Consider the following 27772-nt stretch of genomic DNA (forward strand, 5'->3'; position numbering starts at 1 on the left):
TTTATCAGATTGACTCTCAAGGTATTGCAGTGCTTGTTCAAGTAACCCTTATTTTACTTAATAATGGCCCCAAAGCACAAGAGTAGTGATGTTGGCAATTCAGATATTCTCTTCCTGTACCTAATTTATAAATTAAACTTCATCATAGGTATGTATGTATAGGAAAAAGCATAGTATATATATGGTTTGGTACTATCGGTGGTTTCAGGCATCCACTGGGGGTCTTGAAGCATACTGCCTGCAGATAAGGGGAGACTATTGTAATTCTTACTGCTTCATCAAGGACTTCTTAAGTGGAACTGGCTATTTTTTAAAGAAATACATATTTTTAATTTTTAATATGTAAAAAATAAATTTAAAAAGCATGGTGGTCAAGAAATGCAGTGACTACTTATCCAGTTTGGTGCCTCCCCCTTGCTTGCTGCTACAGTCCCAGTAGTTTTACCCATCATTGCTTTTGCTCTATCAGCATAAATGTCAACCCAGTGAAAAAGGCAAAAAAAGGCCTCAGTATTATTACGAAAATACTGTTAACCTCACAGACTCCCTGAAAGGCTCCCGTGGGCCTGCAGACCACACTGAGCACTGCCGTCCTAGAGGGTCTCCTGCTACTAAAGAGCTGTTATAAAGCTGCAGAAACACTGATACAAATAATCCCTGTCTGTTTATCTAAATACATATTTTTTCTCTAGCTAAGAAAAAACCCAGCGTGCTCAACAATAGCATTTACATTTAAAATACTGATTATTAGTAGAGAAGAGACATCAGTTTTCATTTAAAAATAAGAAAAAATTGAGGGTCTATCCCAGAAATAAGGGTTCACAATTGTCCGCCTGTTCTTTACAATTGAGTGGATTGTAAAGCCTCAGTAAATACTAACTCTTTCACACGATCAAGTCCTCGCTCATTATATACTGTAAAGAGCTGGGCCACAGCAGTTGCTGTTCTGCTCTAATTGCTTTATGTTAAAACCATGAAAGCCCAGAGCTTGGTGAGGTCAATGCCTGGTTTATGGCAAAGATGCTCAGCTTGGATGTGTGAATGCAGTCGAGGGGTATGTTTCCTTGGGGCAGGCTGAACTCAACATTCCCCTGATCCTTAAGCTTTTGTTAATTGCTGTGTATTTGCCCATTCTCTGCTCCCAGCATGGATTAGCTAGCTGACTCCATTCATCCTTTCTGTCAGTGAAGATAAGGATGTGTCAGACCCTGGGAACCAGAGCATGCCACTTGGCCCTTCGAGTTCCAGCTCTCTCCAGATGGCATCTAATTGTTCCTTGAATGACCTCAGTGTCCAGCCTGTAAGAACCTGGTCTGAGAGGCTATTTCACATACTTATTAGCTCGTGGATGAGAACTTAATACATAAAGCCCCCATTCACACTCTCAAAAGAGCTTTTTGTACAGAAGAAATGATAAAGCTGATGGGCTGTTTCCTGTGGCCACCAGTCTCCAACTGGATCCTTATTTTTCAGAGGCCCAGGTGGGCGCTTTTTGAAAGGAGCTGTGTGGTCCAGTTGTGTCCATCGTGGTCCAGTCTCCTCCTCTCTGTCTTCCCATGGTCTTTACTGGCAGGAGCCTAAGCAGAACAGTGCCGTATCCTCTTCTCTCCCAGTTTGCAGAGCATTCTACGGTTGCTCACTCAGAGCAGGTGGTGGAAGTTGGGAATTACTGTGTCTTGGGAGCCTCTTCCCGTTTGGGAACCCGGGTAGGTCACAGTTTAAAAGAGTAAAGTGCTTCTAAGTGATGAAGTGGGAACCAGCCCTAATCCAGCCACAGGGACGGCAAGGTGGGTTCACCAGTGAGGACAGCAACCCCCATGTGGCAATTCACGTCTCATGCTTCTGTGGTTCTTAACTGTCTAGGGGGTGGTCCCCTATCTTTTTGCAAATATGATGAATAAGAAACCTGTCTCTACAAATATGCACACACACTTACTGTGCATCTTCTAAGGTGTTTGTGGATCGAGATTGAGAATCCCTGTGCTATCTTCAAATGTTCTGGCATTGTACTGGGCGTTGGAGTGAAGGTGATGACTGAGGCCTGGGTCCTGAGGCCACCAGACAAGGACACATCATTTTAATTAGTGCTTCAGTAGCTGGATGCTGGAAGACAGGTTTGGAGCTGAGGCTCCTCACTGGGATGAATAGAACAAGAGCAATGGGTGAAGGATGCCCCATAGGGCCACACAGGCTGAGAACCAGGGATCCGTGGCTCCTTCCAGGCCGTGCCCACCTAAGGACTACATAGGGAACAAATTTGGGAAGATGTAAATATAATTTGGAAGTGATGCAAATTTCCTTTCTTTTGATCTAGGAGTCATGAGAGTTGCCCTCCCAGGTAATCCATCGTACCTGGTAAAGTTCTCCTTTGTAAGGGAATGTCTGAGCCTTTGCCTCTGAATCAGGTCCTCTGGCTTTCTACAAAACAGAATAGCCTTTGGAAATGTTCTCCAGGAAGATAAGATGCTGCTGTTGCCTGTATAAGCAGGATTGAGAGCGCCATTTATTAGCAGTTTCCTGTAGCCTAGGCGGGATGCTGGTTGTGGGAGCAAAACTTACACCTATACTCAGTGGCACAGAACATTCTAACTCTGTGAATCCCTCTCCCTTTTCCTACAGGCAAATTCATGTCTGCTTTATCCTTGAGAACTCAAGACAACCCAGTTCTATAATGGAGTGTCCTTGGAGTAGGCTATGAAACATTATTAATATCCACCCATCCCTGCAACATGAGTGTATCACCCTGTTATTAATGGGCATGTATCATACGTGTTTTCGTGTAGCATCAGTTTATGTTGGCTCCTTTTTAGCATTTCCAGATTTAGGGATCGTGTCTTATACAGGTGAACTCTAGCAGAGCCCAACACAGTGTGTTATATTTCACTCTCAAGTGTTTACCTAATCTCACAATGATAAGGTGAACCTGTAAACTCTCAAACTGATGACGTGAGCTAGGAAATTTATCACTGGGAAGGGCAGGGGCGGAGTGGCCTGGGTCGATGACTGTTCTCAGGAAGGAAAACACGTCTGGACTCTCAGCCCTTTGCATCTGCTTCTCTCAGCATGTTGACTGCATTTTCTCAGATCAACTTCTCCATGTAGTTGGGGGCACATGGCTGTTGGCTATTCTAAGCTTATAATCTTAAAGCTTATGGTCCAAAGGGAAAAGGGGACCTCTACCTCTGCTCTGGTTTGAAAAATCCCAAGGAAGGACTCTGATTGGTCTAACTTAGGTCACATGGCCACTCCTGGACCATCAGGTGTTCAGTATTCTGATTGGATTTCACAACCATTACAAGCATGAATACACATGCCCTGGGGTAAAGGTTTTAAACGTAATAACCACTGTCTGCTATTTACATCATTTTTCTCCCTGAATTTTTAGGATGCGAATCTATTAGGCTATGTTTCTAATTGTCTCTGTCTACTCAGGGTGCATATATAAAATGCTGGTACATGTTGGCATATGCATGCTAGGTTTTACAGAGATATTTTTGTTTTGATCTTTTCAAGTCATATACTCACCTTTCTCTAGCTTATCTCCCTCCTGGTTTATTTATATGCTGGATATCCATTGCCTCCCAGTTTAATTGGGAGGCAGATTCCCAGATTCCCCTACTGTTACAGAGAAATTATAGGTGGGAGGTGAGGAGGTGGTGCAGAGGGGCTGTGAATTCCCCTTGATTTCTAGTTTGACTTTGGAAAAATTCCTGCATCTGTTGTCACAAGTGGCCTAACCCTGAGGCAGGTGTGTTGATCCTCAAGAATGATCCAGATGAGTTCTTGCTGCTCTCCCTGGTAACTCTCCCTTCCTTCCCCTGCCTTCCCACTCCTCTGGGTGTACATGGAAGGCCAGGGATTGTACTGTCCTTTGAGCCACCGACAGAAGGAACCTATTACCCGCATGAATGCTGACTGCCTGGATGTCACTTCTGAGGTGGCATTGGGCTTAGCAGTTGACAGCCTTAGGAAGTGAAGAAAGGAGCTGGTAATCAGTACGGTCCTTCCCGTGCAGCTCACCCTCTGATTCGGCCTTTTCCTGTAGAGACATGGGCCCAGCTGATATCTTCATATACGACAAAGATGGTCTGTCCCTTAGCCCTCCATTTATCAGCTGTGTGATGGGGCTTTGCTGCCTCCTGGCTTTCCTCAGATTCTGGCCTCAGTATCCATCTGTACATGTCCCGCCCTTTCCCGTCAGTAATGTTGAGAACTTCTGACCAGGGATATTTCAGAGACCAGCTGTCTATGTTGCCAAAAATATCTGTCACTCGGTCGGAGGGAGAGGGTTTTTGCAGCAGCTATAATTCTGCCTGCTGGATTTGCACAAGATAAGGTACTCTAGGCAACCAGGTGGTATCCATGCTTCCATGATCACATGCGATAGAGCCAGCCACTCTGATTCATAGTCGTTTTAATTATTAACTCTAAGAACTGTTTTGATCTCATATGTGAAATAGAGATAATAATACGTGTCTCCTAGCACGAGTATTAAATAGACACTATGGTAAAAGTCCTCTGTATAAATGCTGGCTCTTGGGGACCTTGCACATGGGGTGGTGAAGGCTCCTTTGAGGAGCCCGGCTGAGAGCTGGAACGATGTCTGTGACTGCTGCAGTCTAATGAGAGGGACCGCATCCCTGGAGCCTGTGGTTGGGGAGGGGATGCTGAGGGTCTCACTCAGCGTTTACTAAGTATTGCATGCAGACAGGCTCTTCCGCCAGCTGGGGGAAAGGGTTCTCCTCTCGCAGGTGTTTAAAGCTACTCCAACAGCAGGAAGGAAAGTGGCACTGCTTGCCTCAAAGCTCTCTATCTCCTCCTCTTACCAGCCCCAGCCCTGCCAAGACTTGACTGTGTCCAAGGTGACTAAGGGAAGGGGGGCTATCTGTCTTTGCCCATGTCTGTGATGACCAGGGTATCCTCTGCCCTTCCCTCTCCACTAGAAAAAAGATCAAGTTAAGACCCTCAGGAGCTACATCTTTAGGAGCCACTGAAAGTCCTTCTGGATCAGTGGGGATTGTTATGTCACATGACTCTTGGGTAAAAGCCATGGACCCCTCACCTCAATGAACAGTACTCATACAGCAGTTTGTATACAATTTCCAGTGGTTCATGGAAGCCCCATCCCACCAGAGGTTAAGAATTCCTGGCCTAGACTGACTGGTTCTCATAGCTCTTTGGGCAGGATGCATAATTATCTGGTATGTCCCTCAGATGATACCCATTATCAGTTTATGACCATGAAAAAATGATATTTTCCCACTGAAGTATTGTATTCAGGTGGCTGGAATTTGCTTGAAAACAGAGAGGAAGGGATTCATTAAGATCATTTTCTCTTTCACTTGGCCACAGCTTTCAAGGCTGGAATGAGTCGAGGTAGTCCTGGCTCCACCTCTTACCTGGTGCCTACCCTGCCCTCTGTCCGAGGGTTCCTGCCTTCTCAGGCATCCCTCACAGTCTGCTTCATCCACTCAGAACTTTGGTACCCTTTCTGGGTGGGAGGTGGGTATGTGGTGGCCTTGGAAGAGTGCACTGTAACTCTGGCGATCCCTGCCATTAGGGGCTGGAGAGCAGGAGGTGCAGGCAGAAAGCAGAATCAGAGATGACACAGAGAAGGTAGCTGGGCGAGGCAGGCACGTCCAAGGGCTATCCCAGGCACAGTTCTAATTGTATAAATGGTTGGCATCAGAGTACCCAGTAATATGGACTGGTGAAGTATGAAGGAGTCAGGCACATGAGAGGTGGCCCTTCTGGGGACTCTAGACATACGTGGAAGATCCAGTCCCAGGGCAAGAACCTGGAGAGCCAGGCAGGGGGTAGGGGGAAAGGTTGGAGGAGCATCAGGCAGGGCATCCAGGTGGGACATAGGCTGAAGCCCAGCTCTGCAGTCACTTGATGTGGGGACAATGGGAAAGGAGGGGCCATGGGATCCCTAGTCAGACTAGCTGGGACAGTGGTGGGACATGGAGAGCTTGGTAGTTGCAGGTGGACCCAGGAGTCCCCTTGGGTGAGGGCCAAGTGGGCAGATGCTATGGACGCACATGCTGCCTGTTAACTCCCCAAATGACAGAGAGTCTGCAGTAGAAAATCATCTTAGGTATCTGAGCAAGTGTGATTCAAACCAATTTTAATACACAGTCTTAAAATCTGAAGGCTAAAAAATATTTTAAGGCTAAAGAAACCTCTTAAACCCCTCCTCATTGTTCCCTGGCTTTCAAGGCTCAGGAGTCACCTCAGTACCAGCTGGGGTCGGTCAGTGGCTCAGGGTGGTGCTGTCCACACTCTCCTTGCAGGACGTGGGTCCCATAGCCTGCCCTTTGGGTGAGATTTAGGGTGCAGCTGGGCATGTGCCCTGTAGGAGGAATGGACCGGAGAAACAGGTTTTGTGGTCCCTTCCTTTGGAGGGGAAGGGAGGCTCACGTTTGCTGAGTGCCTAGACTCTGGGTTGCCAGGCTCTTTATGTGTTATCTCTGTTGATCCTCACAAAAACCCAGTAAGTTGGAGGAGGAAACTGGGGCCCAGAGAGGTTAAGAAATTTCCCAAGGTCACCCAGCTTGCTAGTGGTACAATGAAGACTTGAACCCACCCTGGCTCTCCCTCTACCCTGCCGCCTCCCAGCAGCACTTGAAACGTGCAGATATGTGTCTCACAGCTCAGTTTTGGCAGATGTCATTTTGCAGAAGTGCTTGTGAGAGGGGCGAGCCCGTGGCAGCCGAGATGGGAGCCCACGCGGCTGGATCTGGTTGGTGAGCCTTTGCACATTCTGGCTTCGTGGATGCCCCTCAGGCCATCTCTGCGGCGCTCTGCATGGGAGGGGCCTCTGAGGGGCTTTTGCTGTCACTATTAGTTGCTGGAAGGGGAAAGAGAAAAGCGTACAGCAAAGAAAGCCTAGGCGCTACAATGACAGGAGAACAAATGAGTGCTCTGGGTGTGTCGCCTGCACAGCGGGTGTAGAATGGAAGGAAGCTTGGGAGGTGGGTGGCGGATCATCTTGGATGAGTACGACTCCCACGGGTGTAAGACTGGGCTTCCGGAGACAAGGAATCCCCTGAAATTATATGTAAAACTTTGCAATATGTGCCTTTTGTTCTGAGAGGAGGGTCCGTGGTTTTCACAGACTCTCAAAGCAGGCTGAGGCCGCCAGAAAGTCTGAGTCTGCTGTTTGAGAGGCTGGAATTACGCCCTGTGCATGTTCTTTTAATTTGGCCGTAATGCTAAAAATAGAAAATTGAGCTTGCATAATATAGGATTTCTGGGGTGATATCAGGCAATAGGTGGCGGTGGTGGTGGAGGGATGTATGGGACGGGATTGTACGCGGCAGCGCGAGAAAGCAGTCAGGGCTGGATGCTCACCTAATTTTGCTTCATGTTATCAGTTATACAATTTTAATAGCCGGTTAGAGAAACAAATTTGTGGAGGGGATGGAAGGCTCGGTAGGGAGCAATCTGTTTGTGAATACTGTCCTTGGTCTCTCTTTATGTGCTAAGCAGATCAATACCGCTTCCGGATAGAGACCACTTAACAGCCATACTCTTTCATCCCCTTGAGGAATCTGGGGGAACCGTCAGAGCGAGAGGAGGGGCGTACAGCAAAGGCTCGTAAATGCACCCTCTGTGTTCTCCAGCGACACACAACCCGGCCCTAAGAGCTCAGCCGGCACTTCCTGCCCTCCTCCCGCCGCGTCCAGTTTGCATCCCCTTTTGGAGCAGGAAATAAATTGTGTTTGCATATAGGAAAATGTGTTGAATTGTCTTTGGCGGCTTGTGAAGCTGCTGAGTCTCGCGTGAGGAGGAGGTGACCTGTTTCCTGACGGCGTCCTCCTCCCTCAGCGGTTTCCCAGCCCTTCTCTTCGAGCCCTGTGGCTTTTATGGGAGGGCAGGTGCTCAGATGCCCGACCTCCTCCCCTAAAACCTCACCTCCTGGTTACTGTGATCAGAATCACGCAGACAAGCTGGTGGCAGGGAAGCAGGGCTGCTGATAAACGCGCCCCTTTGCAGCCCAGGGCCCCCCAGGCGGGACACTCTTCAGGGAGCAGGGCCTGCGGAAGGCGGCCTCGGATCCTTAGGATTGGGCCAGTCTGGGTTAATCTTCCTGCTTCTAGGGCACCAGGAGGAATGTCTTACTCCCTAACTCCTTAAAGCCGTCTTTGTTCACTGAGCGCCAGATCACTGGGGTTTAGTGGAGGCAAAAAGCCAGGAAGGATGGATCTTTCTAGGGAGGTGAGGCGTCCCAGCAGTTGCCCCAAAGGTGGAGCTGTTTTGACCATGTAGACTTGTGCTGATCTCTTGACTAATGTTCCGAGTGTGTCCCCTGTGGGCAGAGACCAGCTGGGCCTTGTGGCCTTGGATCACTGTCTGCAGGGCTGCTTGACAGTGACCGAGAGCACCTTGGTGTTGTTTAAGGCTTGATGCCTTGATTCCGGGCTGGCCCTGGGAAGGGGAGTGGAGGCGTGGGCAGCTTTATTTTCTCGGTTTCCCTGAAACAGGGAAAAGCAGGTACCTGGTAGGCACATCTTCCTCCTCAGAGACCTCGTCCCCACCCCATGCCGTGTTGGAGAGAGGGTCTACCTCACGGGGAGGCTGAGCTTCTAGTGCGGACTGTGGCACTTTGGGAAAGGGACTCGGTGCGCCTCTCAGCCCCTCCCAGCCCAAGGGCTGCTGCTGACAAGAAGAACTTGTCTGTGGAATATGACTGGCAGGCACCCCCTGTTTCCATGGTTACTAAATAGGGCAGGTTAATATTAAGGCTGCCCAAGGCAAAAATGGCACTGATGGCAATGCTTGTGCAGGGGCCTTCCTCTGGTCTGCTTTAACCCTATTCCCAGACAGGGTGGGCAACATTTGACGGGAGGTCATGAGGATTTTCTTCAAGGGTTCACCTGGCTGCGCAGCCTTGGCTTTTCTCACAGGTGTATTTCTTGGTTCAGAGGAGTGAGCCTCCCAGGAGGCCAGAGGGGGCGCTGGAGAGCACAGCGCTTTCCCAGAGCTCTGTGCTGCTTGCTCCCGGCCACCCCGCCTCCATCAGTCCCTGGGGTTGCATTAGAGATGCTGACCCCTGTCCCCAGAAGAGCATGGTGTTTAGAAAGCCCTGAATACAAACTTTGACTGGCCCTAGATCACATGTACCAAATCATCAGACGATGGCCACCTACCCCAGGTCACAACTCTTTTTCATGGGGCTGTGTCAGTAACCGGTTTAATTATATGACATTAAAAAAATCTCATATTTGGTGATCAGATACCAGGTTCTGGCAAAAGCACAGGCTGGAGTTCCTGGTCCTTTGTCCTCTGCTGCATGACACACCATTCTGGTCCTCTGTTTCTTTGTAACTAGAATAGAATCATCATTGTGGGGAGAATGGGGGGGAGTTGATCGGTGTGGATGGGAGACATCAAAAAACATAAGTCAGTGAAGGGCACTTTACGAATTCATGCAACTGTCATCTTTAGTGGCAATAACAACATGTTATTTTAGTCTCTCTCCTTGGCCATTTCAGGGGGAAATTGATTAAAACCTTTGAGTGCTGCTTTAGAAATTATTTTTTGTGTGGAACAAAAAAATAAAAAGTGCTTAGGAAACAGTTACCTAATAAGATTAGCTCACTGTTTAATCCTGACAGAACCAATTCTTCGTGCATTATGGAGACATTTTTTAGAGTCAACAGGGAAAGCCTCAGGTGACAAGAGCTGTGATTCTGCAGTGACCTGTCTTTTGCTTTGCTTTTACCTGGCCCTGGAGCACTTGACTATGTAATTCTATGTAATTTACATGTCTGAGTTTTTTTAAGTATATTTTCTTTCAAGAATGCACTTCATTCAGTCTTTCTGTGGGTAGGGTATCAGAATTCAGAGGCTTTGGCTGACTAATCTCACTGAATTTCTGTGCAGGATTTAAGGAGCTGCTTCCCTCCCTTTTTCTGAGCCGGGGATGCTAGCCTCTTGGGGAGTTTCTTCTTATTTACTTATTTATTGGCTGCGTTGGGTCTTCGCTGCTGCGCAGGGGCTTTTCTCTCCAGTTGCGGCGGTTGGGGGCTACTCTTTGCTGTCGTGCGCGGGCTTCTCATTGCGGTGGCTTCTCTTGTTGCGGAGCACAGGCTCTAGGCACGTGGGCTTCAGTAGTTGTGGCACGCGGGCTCAGTAGTTGTAGCTCTCAGGCTCTAGAGCACAGGCTCAGTAGTTGTGGCGCAGGGGCTTAGCTGCTCCATAGCATGTGGGCTCTTCCTGGACCAGGGCTCGAACCCGTGTCCCCTGCATTGGCAGGCGGATTCTTAACCACTGCGCCACCAGGGAAGTCCCGGGAGTTTCTTATTCTGACACAGCTTGTCACTTCCTGTCAAAGGGGAACAGCAGGTGCAAACTGGGCCCCTTACCTGGTGGCTATTGGCCTGATTGATGAGTCATCCCCATAAAACTCCTGGGGCCGTGGGCCCTGGCTGCTCACGTTGACTTACTCTTTGAACCCCATCTAATGGAAATGAGGGCAAACAGAGAAAATGCTTCCTCATGGGTCCAGTTCATGGACCTTGGGGGACAGTATCGACCCACCAACTGGACCATCTCCAAGGGCCCCTCCAGCTCAAAAACCCCGTGAACTCTACCACCCTTGGTGCTTGCTTCCAAGGTCTCAGGTGGACTTCCCAGGACCCAGGGCTGCACATCTGGGCCCCAGAATCATGGGGGGTGGGGAGCCAGTTGAGGAAGCAGAAAGGAAGTCAGCCTCCCTGGTTGTTCCTGTGATGACAGGCTCTTTGTAGCTCCATCCCCACGTTAGAGGTGTTTATTAGGCTGAGCCTCTGCCCCTTGAGGTGAGTGTGAGATCTACCGCTCTCCAGAGCCTTAATTTAAGCACAGAAGCCACACACCAGGGATTGAACAAACAGTTCTCTATTTTTACAGGCTGACTTGACCTAGTCCAAAGGCCGAGGCCTCCTGAGGATTTGACACTAATCCTGTTGGATATTTCTCATACCTCCCTCATGCCTCATCTGGTGTTGTTCCTTTCTGGACTGAATAGGTTCTGTTTCTTCCTCATTACAAGTTTCTGCCTGTGTGAAGTTTTAGAAAGCTTCAGGACACATTCCATTTTTGAGTGGCCGAAGCCACAGAAAGTTAATATTTGGAACGGTAGGAGAGGAAGCGCTACAGGCAGAAACCTGGGTTTGATTAAAAATTAAAAAAAAAACAGAATTGTTGAGAATCCACCCTGACTGGATTGAAAGAAGAAAAGCAATTCCTTTTCCCTAAGGTGTCGGGAGGCTCTTGGTAGGGGTAAAGGCCCCTTAGTGCTGGAGAATCGCTTGGTGGCGCTTGGTGGCATATTGGACGTGAGGTTCTCGCGCTGGATCTGGGTTAGGCAGGATGGGCAATTACAGTGAAGCGTTTAAAGTGAAGGAGGAGAGTGGAACAAACAGTTGGATCAAAAGAGGGTATGTAGCCTGTCCCCCATCCTCCCAACAGGCTGCACAGCCAGGTGGGGAGGGCACAGGCCGCTCAGGGTGTTAGCTGACAGACTTGCTAATTAAACACCTAAGGGCAACAGTGCTTTGCCAATAGTGATGGCTATGCCAACGCTATCAGCTGCAAACTGGCTGCCAGGAGCATCCTAATTAAAAATAAACAGTTCTGGGGGTGGCTGAGAGAGTGGGATGGGGATCCTGCCCGGGTTTCTCGGGACTTCTAGGATTGCTCCTAGGGGAAAGTCACACCCAGTTCGCCTTTGGGTCCTTTTCTCAAAGGAGCCTCTGTCTCATCACAAGGTGGTGTGATGTGTGCTTCTTGAACTCCTAGGTGCTGGGGCGACAAGCAAACAGACAGAGCCTCTAGGAGCAGATTGCCTGGTGACTTCAGCCCTGGGGAGGAAAGGCTGCCTGGGGGGATAATGATTTCTGCTGGGTCTCTAAATTGAGGGGACAGCTAAAGCCCAAAGCCTCTTCTAAAAGAGGTTAGAATTTCATCAGAAAGTGAGTCTGGTCACATGAGGATTTCTGGCACTGTGTGCATGGCAGGCTGGACACCCGCCTGCCAGAATTGAGCGAGTGGATCGTATTGGCTTCAGCGGAGAGGGAAAGTCCCAGCCCGGCCGGGGAGAAGGAGCCTCTCACTCCCCTGCGGCCCGCGGGCTGGAGCAGCATAGCTGCTGCAGCGGGACTGGAGCTCTCGCGCCTCAAGCCCCCTCTCCTTTAACCCTGAAGAAAGTGTGTGGTCCAGGGACTGAAGACTGAAAGATGCCTAAGGAATGCAATGCTTTCCACGCCCTCTCGGCTGCTCTGTGCTGCTTCTATCACCGCAAGTCTTTCCTTGGAGTAAAGGTAGGTGTGAGATAAGGTACATCTAAAATTCTTTGGGGGGGGGCCTTGAAAGCACTAGAAAAGTTTGCAGCCCGCTGGCTGTAAAAACAGAGGTGCTGACTTTGACGTATGGATCTTCATAAGCCCCTAGTGGTGTGTCTCCTCTGGAAGCAGAATCGGGACACACAGAAGGGAGCTCCTTGTCTGTGCTTTAGGATGAAGCTCTGTTTTTCAAGAGGCTTTCAGTTTCCTTGGGCTGAAATTTTATACCAAGGTAGCTCAATACTATTTTTCTTTTCTCTCTCTCTCTCTCTCTCTCTCTCTCTCTCTCTCTCTCTCTCTCTCTCTCTCCCCCCTTGTTTGTAATGAAGGCTGAGCCCCTCTCTCCACTTACCCTGCTGTTCCATTATGTCAGTAAGGTATATAAGTACAAAAACCACCAAATATCTCCTTTCAAATTGCAGTCACGTTCCAAAACGTTTCCGTATTCAGAACTGTCTTTTTTCTTTTTTAATTTAAAGAATGCTCCCATTCTTAACCTTTGTTACAAGACATCAATACCAAAGGTGATATGTCAATACACTATTTATTTTGATGAAAATATTCAAAGAACCTCATTTGACTAAATCGAGACGAAGCCTCTGTTCTGTTGCCCACCTGTGACAACAACTAAGAATTCCATTTAGTATACGCTGTCACTGATCTGGGGGCTTGTCTGCCTTGGAAAAATCCTGTCGGCCCCAGCATGACTAAGGACCTCATTTATTCATGGGAAATAGGAATCAGAAAGCTCTCAAGGAATTCTTTCCACCCTGACAGCAGAGCTCCCTCTCCTAAGGGACTGACTTATTTGGTGCCATTGAAAAAGCTACAACAGGAAAATTTCATAGCAGATCCTGTTACAGGGAGAAAGAGCCCTTTGTAGAAAAATAGACAGTGAATATGAAGAGGAGAGGCTTCTTCTAATTTTACTGCCCTTTTGGAGTGTTCAGAATAGCTTTCTAACCATTCAGCCAAGTTCATTTTTGTCTCCTTGTCAAGGAATTTGGAGGAGAGTGAGCAATCATAGGTTAAGAGTGTTTCCTCCCTGATTTAAGAGCCCCTTTCTAACCTGGAGCCCAGTGGGGTGACGTGAGGACCATGTGGTTTCTGGCCTAAATATGGATCGTTCTAGAGTGGGGCAGATGAAGTCATGCCATTAACAGTATTTTAAAGCTGTCGGAGATAGACGGGGAGGTCCCGAAGGGAATCATGCACTGCAGGGACTGGCAGTAGATTTACACTCTAATAGAAGTCCTCCCATAAGCCAACTTCTGCTAGTTCAGAAAAGTGCAACTCACCATTTGGTATCTGAGGAAACAGCCCATAAATATCTGGGTCTGAGTGATGAGATTCTGTTCTGAGACCACTGCGCCTCTGCAGTTATTTTCTCCAGGGCCTGCACAGAAAGGCCACAGTAACACATGGGGTTGGTCTGAACTAACCATCCTTTGGCCTCCCCAACACAGCCACTCTTGGTGGTTGACTGTCGGTGGAAACACCCTCCTTCCCACCTGGGCTTCCTATCCCACCCTAGTTATGTTGCATCTTCATAGCACAGAGAGAGGACCTGACCTGCTCACTCACCAGAACCTGAAGCCTTCCAACCCAGCTCAGACTTTCCATCTGACTCTTGGGATGTGTTTCCCTGTCTTGTTTTGCTTAGATAGTTACCTGGGAAAGAAAACGTACCTGTGCTCAAATCCCTCGTCCTGCCAGTGTTGCCCCAGTGATAACGCTGCATCACTTTATTGACTCCCACTTTAATTAGGGGTTTCAGGTCTTGCTGCCCATAATTAGTTTCTGTTGCAATTAGAGTTTCAAAATTAAATTGGGATTGATTGCCTGATAGCAAAGCGGAAATAAAGCTCCAATTCTTGACCATGGATGCTACTTCCCTTGGCATGAATTTCTCATACCAAAAATAACACTGTGGTAGCCACGGTAACTTTCCATTTGGTCTAATCCATATCATCTCTGGAGAAAGTACAATGTTATTAATAGTGTTTGTTGTATGGGAAGAAAACTAAAAATATAAAAGCTCCTTCATTACATAGGGGACCAATCACACAGGCGCTTTCAGGGAATAAGATCTCATTTGCAGAGATTCTGCAGAATTTATTATGTGTTTAAGGGCCTTGTGTGGACTTGAATACAAAGGCCCTGGAAAAGAATTAATTGGGAGGCCAAGAATGGAGAGGAGGTCAAGGATATGCAGTCATTGCTGGTCCTCACGAGTTGAGGCCATGTCAAGGGTCACGATTTTAACATCCCAGAAGGGTTCACACAAGGCACTCATTTCACAAAAGACCTCTGGATCTCGAGTAAGAAAAGGAAAGGACATTTTGCTTACAGCCAATGGAAAAGAGTCTGTCATGAAGATATTCCAGATCCACGACGTTAGTTGGGATGTTTGAAAATCCCTGAATGGCAAATGTCGTAGCCTTTCCGTGTGTAAGAACTTTGTTAGGTGGGAGGGGGGTGATTTAATGACTGAGGCAGGTTCCTGCCTTTGAAGGGCTTCCCACAAGACCATTAGTCCATAGTGTCATTTCATTGCATTTGCAAAAGGCTTTCCAATGTCTGAGGTTCCTTCACAAGTTGTCTCCCTGGAGTCTCAAGACAAGCTGAAATCAGGCAGGACAGTAGTTTACTCCTCCTCCACAGAGGAGAAGCCGAGGCTCAGAGAAGCTCCCTGCTCCAGAATCATTTAGTGGGGAACCAGGAGTAGAAATCAGATTTTGTGGCCTCAAGCCAAGTGTCCTTTCTCCGATACCATAGTAAGACCAGTGAACATTGACGAGATGATTCTGTCCCTACTAATACTTCAGTTAACAATTCAGTTGGGAAAGCATAGTGCGAACCTCAGCTTTCAGGAAAGACTTCAGGGAGGACGCAGAACTGGTTTTCATAGACTAGGTCGCCTTCCTGCAGCAGTGGCAGGGCCACCTTCCGGTTCCTAGAGAACTGCAGAAGGAATTTAGGAGAAGCAAAATAGATCCCATTTCTGGAACTGGCCATGGGGACAAACGCCCACTTCTCTGGCCCCTCGAGTCCCTGATTCTCCTTGTGTGTGGGCAGGGGAACCGGAGCTGAAACTTGCTGCCTTATCACTGGCTACTCCTGATGAAGGTGGGTGTGATTGTGTCAGGAAACTTCAGGGGAACCAAAGAGACTGGAGTTACCTTGCAAGTGCAGAATAGCCACCTTTCTGAAAGAGCACCAACAAGGAGGTTGGAGTAGGGAGTTGGTGGATAAATGAATCAGTAAGTCTTGGCTAACCAGTCACTAAGTCCAGTGGCACTGGTCTTGTCAATGAGAAGTCGTCGTTAGAGGCAGTGGATTTTAAGCATATACATTCTCATACAGAAGTGTGACTATCTTTGCAGCCACAAAGTGCCCTATAGTGGGAAGAGCTTATATCGTGCATTTGCTATCGTTGTGTTTTGTTTTGCTTTAAATCATTTCCCTTGCCCCTGGAAAAAGTATTTGGAGCCTCTCTGAATGCACATTATAGCCTGAGGTGTCTCATCTGCCCACCCCTGGAGGGTTGGGCCCTCAGAACTTGTTTTCATTGGAAACTACCTTTCTGTGTTGGAGTGTCATGTAATAGAGTGAGAGTCCTGCTCATTTTCCCTGTGGCCCATCCCTTGGTCTGCCTGCTGTTGTGACAGGTTGGTTACTGGTGATACACCCTGGTGTTGACAGTGGCTTAGGTTGCCTTTGTCATGGGGCTGATGCATCGCCAGCACAAGCTGCGCAAGGTGGAAAAAGCCACCGGGGAAATGTCTTTCGAAGTGACTCAGCCCCTCCTTGTGGCAGTTAGTAGTTGCTCACTTATTTCTCCTGCTCTCCAAAAAAAAAAAGGCCTAGCACAGCTTTTTAAAAGAAACCTAAATGCATTCCATTGGCATCTGGGGGCCACAGGGATCTGGTTTCAGCATCGGGGAAGGACGTGCCTGACAGGGGCTGGATCCCAGTGCCCCCTTCACCACAGACCCCGGAGCTTGGATCCTGGCTGAGACCTTGTTTTTGTTGGAGAGTCCTGGGTGGGAAGCAGAAACGATACTGGGATCCTGGGAAAATTCTGTTAGCGGGTCAGCACCTCCAGGACCGCAGAGAGATGGAGCTGTGCCAAACACTGGAAAGGATGCTGGTGAGTCATTGGGGTGCGTGCGCCACAACGGTCGTCACGCACCCACGTGTGAGAGGGCAGCAGTACACGGAGGACCCTGACCTCTGTCGCTGGGTTTAAAGATGCCTTCAGAGACAGAGCAGAGGCCTTTTACCTGATGCACATTTTGGACGTCCCCAGGGCAGCAGAGGAGACTCAGGCTGTCCTGGTTGGGGAGAGGAGGAGAGGAGTGCCTCCTGGGATTGGACATCACTGCAGCATCTCTGTCCTCATCTGGATTTTCAGTGCATGTTCATAGCCCCGGGAGCTACTATTGGAATCTGGCTCTGGCCACGAGAATGTCATGGCCTATTTTTCTATCTTATGAAAGAGCTATGATCAGTCTTTTAGTTTGTATGGAGAACTCTCCCCAGTGTCCACTCTAATACGTGTGTGCTTTTACAAAAGCAGGTATACAGAGAGAACCAACAAGCTAGAATCCTAGATTCTTTAATTGTAGTAAGATGGGATTTGAGGGACCAGCGAGCCAATCTCCCACTCAGAATTCATCTACTCATTCCCCGCCCCCACCCCCACCCCCATGCCCAGCATGTGTAACAAGGGCCTATGGGTGCTGGGGAGACAGAGTGAAAGTTTTTGTCCTAAAGGAGCAATTCTGTATCTGGCTGGGGGGATGGGCACGCAGGCAGCTCTCTCCGAGGTACCACGGAGAGGTACCACGTGGTGGTGCAAAGGCAGGGAGAATACACAGCACAATGCGAGGTGCTGGGCAGAGGTATTAACCCATTTCTGGGTCAGGGAACTTCCCCGAGCAGGTAACACTGGGCAACTCCTAAAGGAGCCGTAGGTTGAAGAGGCCCTGGGGAGAAAAAGGGCATCACACACGGGACTTCAGGCTGAAGTTGAGGAGCAGAAGGAGATGAGATCAGAGAGGTGGTCGGTGCACAGACGGCACAGGGCAGCGGGGAGCCAGCACACAGTTCGGATGGGAGTGGGGGAGGGTTTGGGGTCGGCCCCTTGTGTGCAGGATGCGTTTGAGGAGCATCACCAGCGTCTCCCCTAACTCATGCCAACGTCCTTGAAGCCTCCCGTCCGCTCTGCTTGTCCCTGCTCAGCTCACTCGTATTTTCCTCTCTCCACCTTCTCTTTAAGCCTGTTTTTAACACTCATAATAAGATCCTGTTTCTTACTCCACAGCAACAGTTCAGACCATCAGGCCCGATACTTATTTATTTATTTATTTATTTATTTATTTATTTATTTATTTATTTATTTTGAGGTACGCAGGCCTCTCACTACTGTGGCCTCCCCCGTTGCGGAGCACAGGCTCCAGACGCGCAGGCTCAGCGGCCATGGCTCACGGGCCCAGCCACCCCGCGTCATGTAGGATCTTCCCGGACCGGGGCACGAACCCGTGTCCCCTGCATCGGCAGGCGGACCCTCAACCACTGCGCCACCAGGGAAGCCCCAGGCCCAATACTTTTCCATCCCCACCCCTGCCCCCACGAGCTACAGCTCTACCTGTGTCCATATCCATGACCCTCTCTTCCTTCCTGCAGCCTCTGAGGATGAAATGTCCCTCTCCCTGACCAAGCCCAGCCCTGCCACCTGTGCCCATGACCACCCTCCTCCCCAAAGACTCCTCAGGCACCTTCAGGTTGTCCCTCTCTACCAGCATTTTCCTCTTAGCTTAGACATGCTTCAGCCTTGCCCATTCTAAAAATAATCATGATATCCATGTCTTCCTTCCTGGTCCCTGACTTCCTCCATCCCCAAAGCTGGTTAACACAGACTCTGCTTCCTCACTTTCCACTGGCCACTCAGTCCCCTTGACCTGATCAGCGACCTGTCCTCGCAAAGTCCTGTGGCTGCCATCCAATTCTGATGCTATTAGAACTCTCTGCTGCACTTGGCACTGTTGGCCATCCTTTCCTGGAAGTCTCCTCTCAACCTCTAGGACACTGAACTCTACTTGTTTCTCTTAGATCCTGCCCAACCCATCCTGCTGTGTTGTTATAGACTGAATGTTTGTGTCCCCCCAAAATTCATGTTGAAATCCTAACCTCGAATGCGATGATGTTAACAGGTAGGCCCTTTGGGAGGCGATTAGGTCATGAGGGTGGAGCCCTGGTGAATGGAATTAGTGCCCTTATAAAGGGGATCCCAGAGAGCTCTCTTATCCCTTCCACCATGTGAGGACATGGCAAGAACATGGCCATCTATAAACTAGAAAGCAAGCTCTCAATAGACACTGAATCTGCCGGTGCCTTGATCTTAGACTTCCCAGCCTCCAGAAACCGTGAGAAATAAATGTTTGTTGTTTAAGCCACCCAGTCTATCGTATTTTTCTTATAGTAGCTTAAATGGACTAAGATACCTGTCTTCAGCTTCTCTTTCTAGCCTGCCTCTTAAAAAAGCCAGTGTCTTCTAGCCCTCTTCTCATATTCCCTCTATAACCCATCTCTTACGTGGCATTTGAGACAGCATACACTGAGGATTCTCAAGCCCTTCTCTATAGCACCTGGATCCCATGGCCTCGTGAGCCACTCCATCTGGATGGCCCACAGGTACCTCAGGCTCTACATCTTCTTCCATAAACTTACTCCCCGCTCATGCTTCTGTACTGGAAGTTGATGGCTCAGTCATCTTCCAGGAGCTCCCATGTCTCTTCCCCCTATTCATCTTCCATGTCTAATCAGTTATGTCTTCATGATTTTACTCCTAAACTGTTCTCTCATCCACCCTTTCCTCCTGTCTCTCCCACCAGTACTGTACTACTTCAGGCCTCATTATCTATTACTGCTTAAAATTCTGCAGTAACTTTCTAACTTGTCATCTGGCCCTAAATCTTCATAGGAGGTCATTTTATTACCCTTCTTTTTGACATTTCTAGAGATGGGAGGTGTACTGTACCCTAAAGGCAATACATTCCCACTTTTGAAAACTCTAAATTGCTAGAAAGTTCCTCCTAGTATTGAGTCAAAATCTGTGCCTTGCAACGTCCACCTTATTCTTCAATTAAATGGGTATAATAACCCTTCAGATACATGTTTTTCCCCTCCATAATATGACCATGTCTATTTGAGGCCAAATTAGTTGGTATGAGTAGACACCTAGGAATAAGACAGGAGGGAGTCTGGATTCATTTCTCTAGGGAGTTGAACCAAGAATATGTGACCTGCCATGTTGGGACGAGAACATCCCAAACCTTCATACATGTCAACACAGCCCTCATATTCCCCAGGTCTTTCCTGTAAACATGTCTGGTTCTTTATATACTTTGGGAGACTTGGATTCTAGTTTTCAGGCAATCCTTTACTGCATAAGTCTGAGTAAGTCACGAAAATTCAGGGCCTTGGTCATATTTTCTCTTGTGAGATATAAATATTCTTGCTACTTATTTAATTCCAGGGACATCATATGATTCATGAGATCTGAGTTGTGTTGTATTAGGTATCTCGTCCCTCTAAGTCCAGCTGCTGCTTCCCTGATCCTGTCCATGACGTCTAGCATGGTGTTTGTGTGTTTTTTCAAAAAAACTTGTTTAGATGAGTTATGTGGGTGTCAAGAACTTTGAACTCCTCTGGGAGAAATATATACCTTTAAAGTGGCATGTGTGTGAGGTGTATATTGGAAGCAGTGAAGTCGATGCTTGGCCAAAACCCATTTTGTGATGAGTCATTTAGTTTTACTGAAAACCTACTCCGTACTTAGCTCTGATCTATAATGCACTTTCTGAGACAGTTGTTAGTCACGTACTGTTTTGCAAAGAGAGAATTTGGAAAGTCATTTATTCCACCCGCACACTGAAGGGCTTTCTGAATCTTTGGATTTTCTTCCACGTGTTTGGCATATCTCGTTTTTCCTTCCAATTACATCTCCTAGTGTTTTTCAATCACAATGCATTTTGTTTATTCAGTAATGCCTCATGCATTTGAGGTGAATTTAAGGAAAGGATAGAATTGGGGTTTGGGGTGGTTTTTTTGTTTTCGAAAAGGATAGTATTTAAATTAAGTTGATTTTTATTTTCTGATATTCTTACTGCAGAGGAAATAGGGCATCCATTTTGGTGAACAGCTGTGTTCCACATCACTCATAATTTGAATTAAGATGTTGAATTAACAAGCTTGAATTACCAATGGTAAAGACTTCTGGTTTGGCTCTCTTTGTGTGTTCTGAAATTTGGTCAGCTGGTCTTCAAACCCTTATCCTCGGTCTGCCTTAGCCAGGGAAGTCTCTGTTTTTTCATTCGCCGTAGATGTTAACAAAACACTACTCTTACTGAATGGAATCTCACTGCCAGACGGAGCGATTAATATTTCACTTGCGTTGTCTTATTTAGCTTGTGTGTGTGTGAGAGAGAGGTGTTATCGGAAGTCACTTGAGGACACCGTTAAAGGGAGCAAAGCAGTTTAGAGGAGGTTTTCATCGGTCGAACTGGTACTTGGCTTTTATTTGAAGCCCTTCATTTCACTGACCCAATAAAGGATTAAGTGCAACCAGTGACCTTCAGCCTTCATCGTAAGTGTGGCACATCCAACTTCTCACTGGGAAGAATCAGAATACAGGGCTGCCTCATGGGGGTGATTTAGATGTCTGCTTCAGGAAGTCACCACCTACATTTGATCTAGAGGGGAGGGTACCCGCCGTAGATTTCAGCAGGGCAGGATGTTAACAAATGGCTTGTTGAAAATCTTATCGTGTTTCAGTTTATCTATTACCAGAGAAAGGTGAGACCCCCTTGGAGTTGAGCACTGAGTGAGCCCCTGGGTAATGCTTTGTCAAAAGGGTAAGAAACATGATGGACAAACCCACTGGGGCCAGGGGAGGGAGGGGGAGGAGAGGAGAGCTTATGGTGTAATGAGTGCATTCAGCAAGTTGTTTCACATGTGAGTAACCTTTGTGAAGGAAAAACGCTATTCTTGGTGTTTGTTGGATGTGCTACATTCTGTCACACTTAGAATTCTTCCTGCAGTTTTCAGACCGAAATCAGCCTCCTTCAGTGAAAAATAATTTTCAGTCCCTTGGTGTTTCATCAAAATAAAATTGAACTTCAAAAGCAATAGCTTCATGACCTAGCAGGACGGGAGGGTGTGGGGAAGATCTTGCCCAGAGAATGATTGTGGATGAAAGGCAACAGGAGTTTAACATCAAAGGGAGCCGTGGGTCCCAATCAGAATGATTCTAATGTAATTAGTTTGGAATGGAGGATTAAGTTACTGCTGCCTGCTTAGAGAGTACGCTGCGTTAAGTCTCCAGTCTGCACAAATTAAAATTAGTCTTTTTTCATTTACACATATGGAAAGCAGAATTTTAATGCGAATTTCACAGAACCTTGATAAGCACGGAGTTCCACAGATATCCTCTTCATGTTTCTTATTCATGGTTTCTGAGCCTCTTTTAATAAGCATTTGATAAGATTTGATAATGAATAAAATGAAATCTCTTGGACTTGGGCTCTCTGGGGGGGTTGATGGCATTTTCCTATCTGTGCTAGTGTCTGACGGCCCCTGTATCATCATTTGTCTGTGAAAAGGAAAATCACACAAAGTAAAAAAATGAAGCATCTTAATTTAACAGCAAATTGCAAATCAGTTTTTAATGGCACTGGAGTGAGAATCTGATGTAAAGTGTGATAAATTACTCAGGTTTAATTATAAAATGGTAAAATGGCATCAAAACCCATCTGTAGAATCTTTGCTGAAGATGAGATTCTTTCTAGGATTTAGAAAAGAGGAATTTATATCTTCAAGGAACTTAAACGTTAGCAGCAAATTAATTGAAGTGTTTCAGAATGCCGAAACTTATTGAAATTTTATGAAATCTCTTTGCTACTGAGTCCTTTCTCAGAAGGAGCCAAAGGCCCTCACTGACCTCAAAGAAGATAAACACTGAGAACTTCAGCAAAACAACTTGTGATTTATTACTGTTCATTCCCTTCGGATGTCTCGTCTCCTCAAAGAGGCTCTGTAGCCCATGTCAGGCCATGGAATATTTCTTACTCATGTCTGCATCTCCCCTCAGGTCTAGCCTAGGAGGCCGAGCGGCACAGCAGGCACTTGGTAATCCTTGAGTTTAATCAAAGGCACAGTGTTCCAGTGACTATCAAGCTCTTGATTTAAAACTGATTACCTGGGACTTCCCTGGTGGTCCAGTGGTTAAGCATCCTCCTTCCAATGCAGGGGACATAGGTTCGATCCCTGGTCGGGGAACTTAAGGACCCACACGCCGCGGGGCAACTAAGTCCGGCCACCGTAACCACTGAGCCTGCGTGCTCTGGAGCCCACGAGCCACAACGAAAGATCCTGCGTGCCGCAACTGAGACCGGATGCAACCAAAAATTAAAAAAAAAAAAACTAACTACCTGATTGTTTCTGCAGAACTTTGGCCAACAGGGTGAAGTACTGTGTGGGTTAGGAAGCTGCCTCCAAAGACTGTGTCACTGAGCTTTAATCTCAGGATTGAAAGGAGCAGGCTGAGAGGCAAGGGGCCCAAGTGAGACCAGAGGTCCCCATTTGTCAAGAGCCCAACACCTAACAGGCAGAGAGCCTCCGGGACAGCTCAGGGCCTTTCCCTGCTGGCCCACAGAGTACCTTGTGTGAATTAGAATTAGGCACCCTTACCTCAAGACGCTCTATTGCCACCCGCCAGGCGGCTGTGGTATACAAATTTTCAATGGCTGTTTACGAAGGGCCCCTCCTTAGATATAATGTCCCTCCTGTTGTACACATCCTGGAGCCAACGGCCAGGCCACGGTGTGGCCACCCCCCACTGCTCTGGGCCAGGCTGAAATGCCCAGCTGCCCATGCCACCATTTGCTTTTGTCTACCAAATAGGAGATATAAAATTTGAATTTGACATTTTTTCTCTTTGGACTTTTAGTTACAAATTAATTCTTTACTTAGGTAAAGACTTTGACTTTAATCACAGTTATTAGCATGAGAAACTATATTTGTCTAGCCTAGCCACCCCAGTGGGAAAAGTTGGATTAGTAAATTCAGGCCTTTCTTCACTTATCTTTGGATTATAATAAAATATTTTTAGGCAAGCCATAAAGCCAGCGAGTGTCAGTCAAAGGTGGCACAGAACGCAATATATGAATAGTTTCATTTCAAGGCCTTAGGATTGCCACAATGCCATCCCCTTTCATTCTATTCTACCTCAGATTAAAACAGTTGAAGGTTTGTACTAGAAATTGTTGGGCCTGAAACTGGTGGAGAAGTGGATTCTTGTTTTTCAGCCTGTGGTCAGGGTTAAGAGTGGCAGAAGTAATTGGGATTTATTCATTCTGTGGCTTCGTGATCAATTTATGCAGGTTTTCAACAGTAAAAATACCACTTGGATCTCTGAAAGCCCTTGATATACTTTGGAATTTGGTCATAAACTGGTCCACTGCTTAAAATTCAGCACAAGGCAGTGTTTCAAAGGCTCTGAGTTTCTGAAATCTCCAAAGAATCTCATTTTTAGGCGGGTTTACTTGTAAGCCAACCCTAGATGCTAAGAGGCTTGGTGAGGCTTCAGAATACTCCTGTATTGGTGATCAAAAGTGTGCATTTTCCAGGGTGGAGGAGCTCCACCTCTTCATGTGTTTACAGCATTCGTTAGGGTTCGAGATGGCACAGCTGTCACGTCATCACATGTCTTGCTGGAGTTCAGTGGATCTGAGATGAGGGTCTTTCCAGACTCTGGCATTGCCCTGGCCACCTGGGGGCAGTTCACAGCAGACTCAGAGGGGTTTCCCATCGGCTCATCAGAGGACATGGTCTTTGCTGAGAAATTAGACCAATTTTACATGCAGTCGGACTTACAATTTTGTTTGTGATCATAATTTCTGGATGAGATTTATGGAAAAACATGACCTGTGGAGTTGTTTGGTACAACCCGATGAGTGGCCTGGACTTTTGTGGACCTCTCCCTCAGTTGAGTAAAGCGGCCCAGGGCAGAAGAGAGAAGCTTTTGTCTGAGAGCCTGATAGCTTTCTGGGTGTTGTGGCCCGACACTCTGAACTAGGACAGAATAGCTCAGAAGCTTGCTCCCTCCCTTCCTCTTTTCTTGCACACATTCCCATCCTCCTTTTTTTATTTCAAGCAAGTTAATTCCCAACCTTGTTCATAGAATGAATGACTAGAAAATCATCCTAACCTTAAAAATTCAACAAAAAAACATATTGATGACTAAGCCTCCAAAGCCCTGAAGGACACATCATCTCTGTACCAGGACGTCTCAGCCCTCGTGCAAAACACACAACTTTCTTACACTCTCATGCTGCCACTCTGTCCTGTGTGCTGTGGAGGTGTGGCCGGCTGGAGTAACCACGTGTGCATGTTAGTACTGAGACGCGTGCCGCCGAGGGAAAGTGCCTTCTTACAGGTGCTCAGTGACGCGTCACCCTGCACAGATGGAACCATTTAGTGCTGCTCAAAACCCCAGCAACTGTTGGCTTGGAACTGAAATAAACAGAATAAACATACCTACGCCTAAGTAGAAATTGGTAGTTCCAACTTCTAGCTTTTTTTATTCCATCAGAACTATTGATAAATTCTCAAAGACCAAATTTGTCTCAAACCTTCTGATGGGTTGTATAATTCGTTTTAAAAAAAACTCTTTAGTGAAGTAACTTTCTATTTTTTAGCTAAGAAGCATCTTTAGAGCGTTCAAATTCTACGTTGCTCCACATGAGCACCTACCGTGTGCCAGGCACTGTGCCAGTTCCTTTTTTTTTTTAATTCCAGGTGCATCAGGTCAGGTAGTCCTGTGAAGTGGGCGCTATTACTCCCAGGTGCAGACAGACACAAGAGAAGTCTAGAAAGGTGGTCAGGATCACCTGTTTTTTTTTTTTCCAGTTTTATTGAGGTATAACTGACATACAGAACTGTTCAATTTAAAGTGTACAGCATAACAATTTGACTTCCATACGTCGTGAAATGATCACAATAAGTTTAGTGAACATCATCTCCTGTAGATAGAAAATTAGAGAAATAGAAAAAAAAATATTGTTTTCCTTGTGATGAGAACTCTAGGATTTACTCTCTTAACACCTTTCATATGTAATGTGCAGTAGAGTTAAGTATATTGATCATGTTGTACGTTACATCCCTAGGACTTATTTATCTTATAACTGGAAGTTTGTGCCTTTTGACTCCTTCATCCAATTCCCCCTCCCCCCCCTCCACCTCTGTTAACCACAAATCTGATCTCTTTTTCTATGAGTTTGTTTGTTTTTGAAGTATAATTGACCTACAACACTCTGTTAATTCCTGTTATGTAACATAGTGATTTGATACTTCTCTACATTCATAATGATTACCATAAGTTTGGTTACCATCTGTCACCATACAAAGATATTACATAATTATTGACTATATTCCCCACACTGTACATTTCATCCCCTGACTCATTTATTTTGCAGCTGGAAGTTTGTACCTCTTAATCTTCCTCACCTATTTCTCTCATCCCCCAACCCCACTCCCTTCTGGCAACCACCTGTTTGTTCTCTGTATCTGTGAGTCCGTTTCTGTTATGTTTGTTCCTTGTTTTGTTTTTTAGATTCTACATATAAGTGAAATCATACAGTATTTGTCTTTTTTTGTCTGACTTATCTCACTTAGCATGATACCCCCTCTAGGTCCATCCATGTTGTGTCAAATGGCAAGATTTCATTCTCTTTTATGGCTGAGTAATATTCCATTGTGTATATATGCCAGATCTTTTTTATCCATTCATCTATTGATGGGCACTAAGGTTGCTTCCATATCTTGACTATTGTAAATAATACTGCTGTGAACATAGTGGTGCATATATTTTTTCTAATCAGTGTTTTAGTTTTCTTCAGATAAATACCCAGGAGTGGAATTGCTGGATCACATGGTAGTTCTATTTTAAATTTCTTGAGGAATCTCCGTACTGTTTTCCATAGTGGCTGCATTAATTTACATTCCCACCAACAGTGCATGAGGATTCCCTTTTCTCCACATCCTCACCAACGCTTATTATTTGTTGTCTTTTTAATAATAGCCATTCTGACAGGTGTGAGGTGATATCTCATTGTGGTTTTGAGTTGCATTTCCCTGATGATTTGTGATGTTGAGCATCTTTTCACGTACCTGTTGGCCATCTGTATGTCTTCTTCAGAAAAATGTTTATCTAGATCCTCTGCCCGTTTTTTAAAATCAGGTTGTTTGGTCTTTTGCCCTTGAGTTGTATGAGGTCTCTGTATATTTTGGATATTAGCCCCTTCTCAGGTATATCGTTTGCAAATATCTTCTCTTCAATAGGCAGGCTTTTCATTTTGTTGATGGTTTCCATCATTGTGCAAAGCCTTGTAGTTTGATGTAGTCCCATTTGTTTATTTTTGCTTTTGTTTCCCTTGCCTGAGGAGACATATCTAAAAATATGTTACGAAGACCGATGTCTAGGAATGTACTGCCTATGTTTTCTTCTAGAAGTTTTATGGTTTCAGGTCTCCCATGTAAGTCTTTAATCCATTTGAGTTTATTTTTGTATATGGCATGAGAAAGTAGTCCGGTTTGATTCTTTTGCATATACCTGTCCAGTTTTCCCAACACCATTTACTGAAGAGGTTGTCTTTCCTCCATTGTATATTCTTGCCTCTTGGTCATAGATTAATTGCCCACACAAGGGCAGGTTCATTTCTGGGCTCTCTATTCTGTTCCATTGACCTATGACTCTGTTTTTTGTCACCTGTTCTTGACCAACCTCCAAACTATTTCTTTTTCTCCCCACCCAGTGGCAAGGAAGCTGTCACACGGAGGGTGAAATGGCAAACATGGTTCCAATCAGTAGGTGTTTACTGGGTACCTGCTGCGTGCTAGCCACCAGGCTCTGGGAGCCCAAAGCAAGTAAGCCATGGCCTCTGCCCTCAAGGAGCTCATGCCTGGCAGACTGCATTGCCCCCACTGTGTAGAGTGTGTTAGTGGATTCCCTGCCCCCTTTGATAAAATCAGGCTAATTCAGCATGGCCTTCAAGGCCCTGCCTGCCTCATCCAACTCCCCTCTGGCCTCTCCCCATCCCCCAGCTTGGGCTCCAGCGAGGATACACAGTGGCATCTGCAGGTGGGTCACTGTCTCTGGACCATGAGAGAAGGCGTGGAGGAGGGACATAAGGGACTGTGTGTCCATGAAGCTGTAGAAGGTCCTATGACCAGGGCCCTGTGTCAGTGTGCCTCAGAAAGGGAGCTCAGGGCCAGATGGAGAAGGGCATCTCCTGCCTTTGGGTTTTATGTGTAGGATACTGTGAGCCCTTTGGAACATGTGGACCCTTTAAATAAAGTCCAAAAAACTTTAATGCCCC

The 27772-nt window shown here is 46.6% G+C and overlaps 1 protein-coding gene across 4 annotated transcripts in view; it reads left to right on the forward strand.

The window, feature by feature from the left end:
* Positions 1-27772, forward strand: part of BCAR3 (BCAR3 adaptor protein, NSP family member) — a 156982-nt gene that overhangs the window by 88974 nt on the left and 40236 nt on the right. Inside the window, exon 1 of one of the 4 annotated variants that reach the window (XM_022553347.3) lies at positions 9346-12308. The exons of the other annotated variants lie outside the window; for them this stretch is intronic. Within the exon in view, the coding sequence (XP_022409055.1) occupies positions 12225-12308 (84 nt within the window). The 5' untranslated portion in view covers positions 9346-12224. Of the gene's footprint in view, positions 1-9345; positions 12309-27772 lie in introns of those variants that run through there. 4 annotated transcript variants of the gene reach the window in all.

Source organism: Delphinapterus leucas, chromosome 1, assembly GCF_059928025.1.
Source record: "Delphinapterus leucas isolate spDelLeu-1000000601 "Yukka" chromosome 1, BTC_Dleu_Yukka2, whole genome shotgun sequence".
Lineage (NCBI taxonomy): Eukaryota > Metazoa > Chordata > Mammalia > Artiodactyla > Monodontidae > Delphinapterus > Delphinapterus leucas.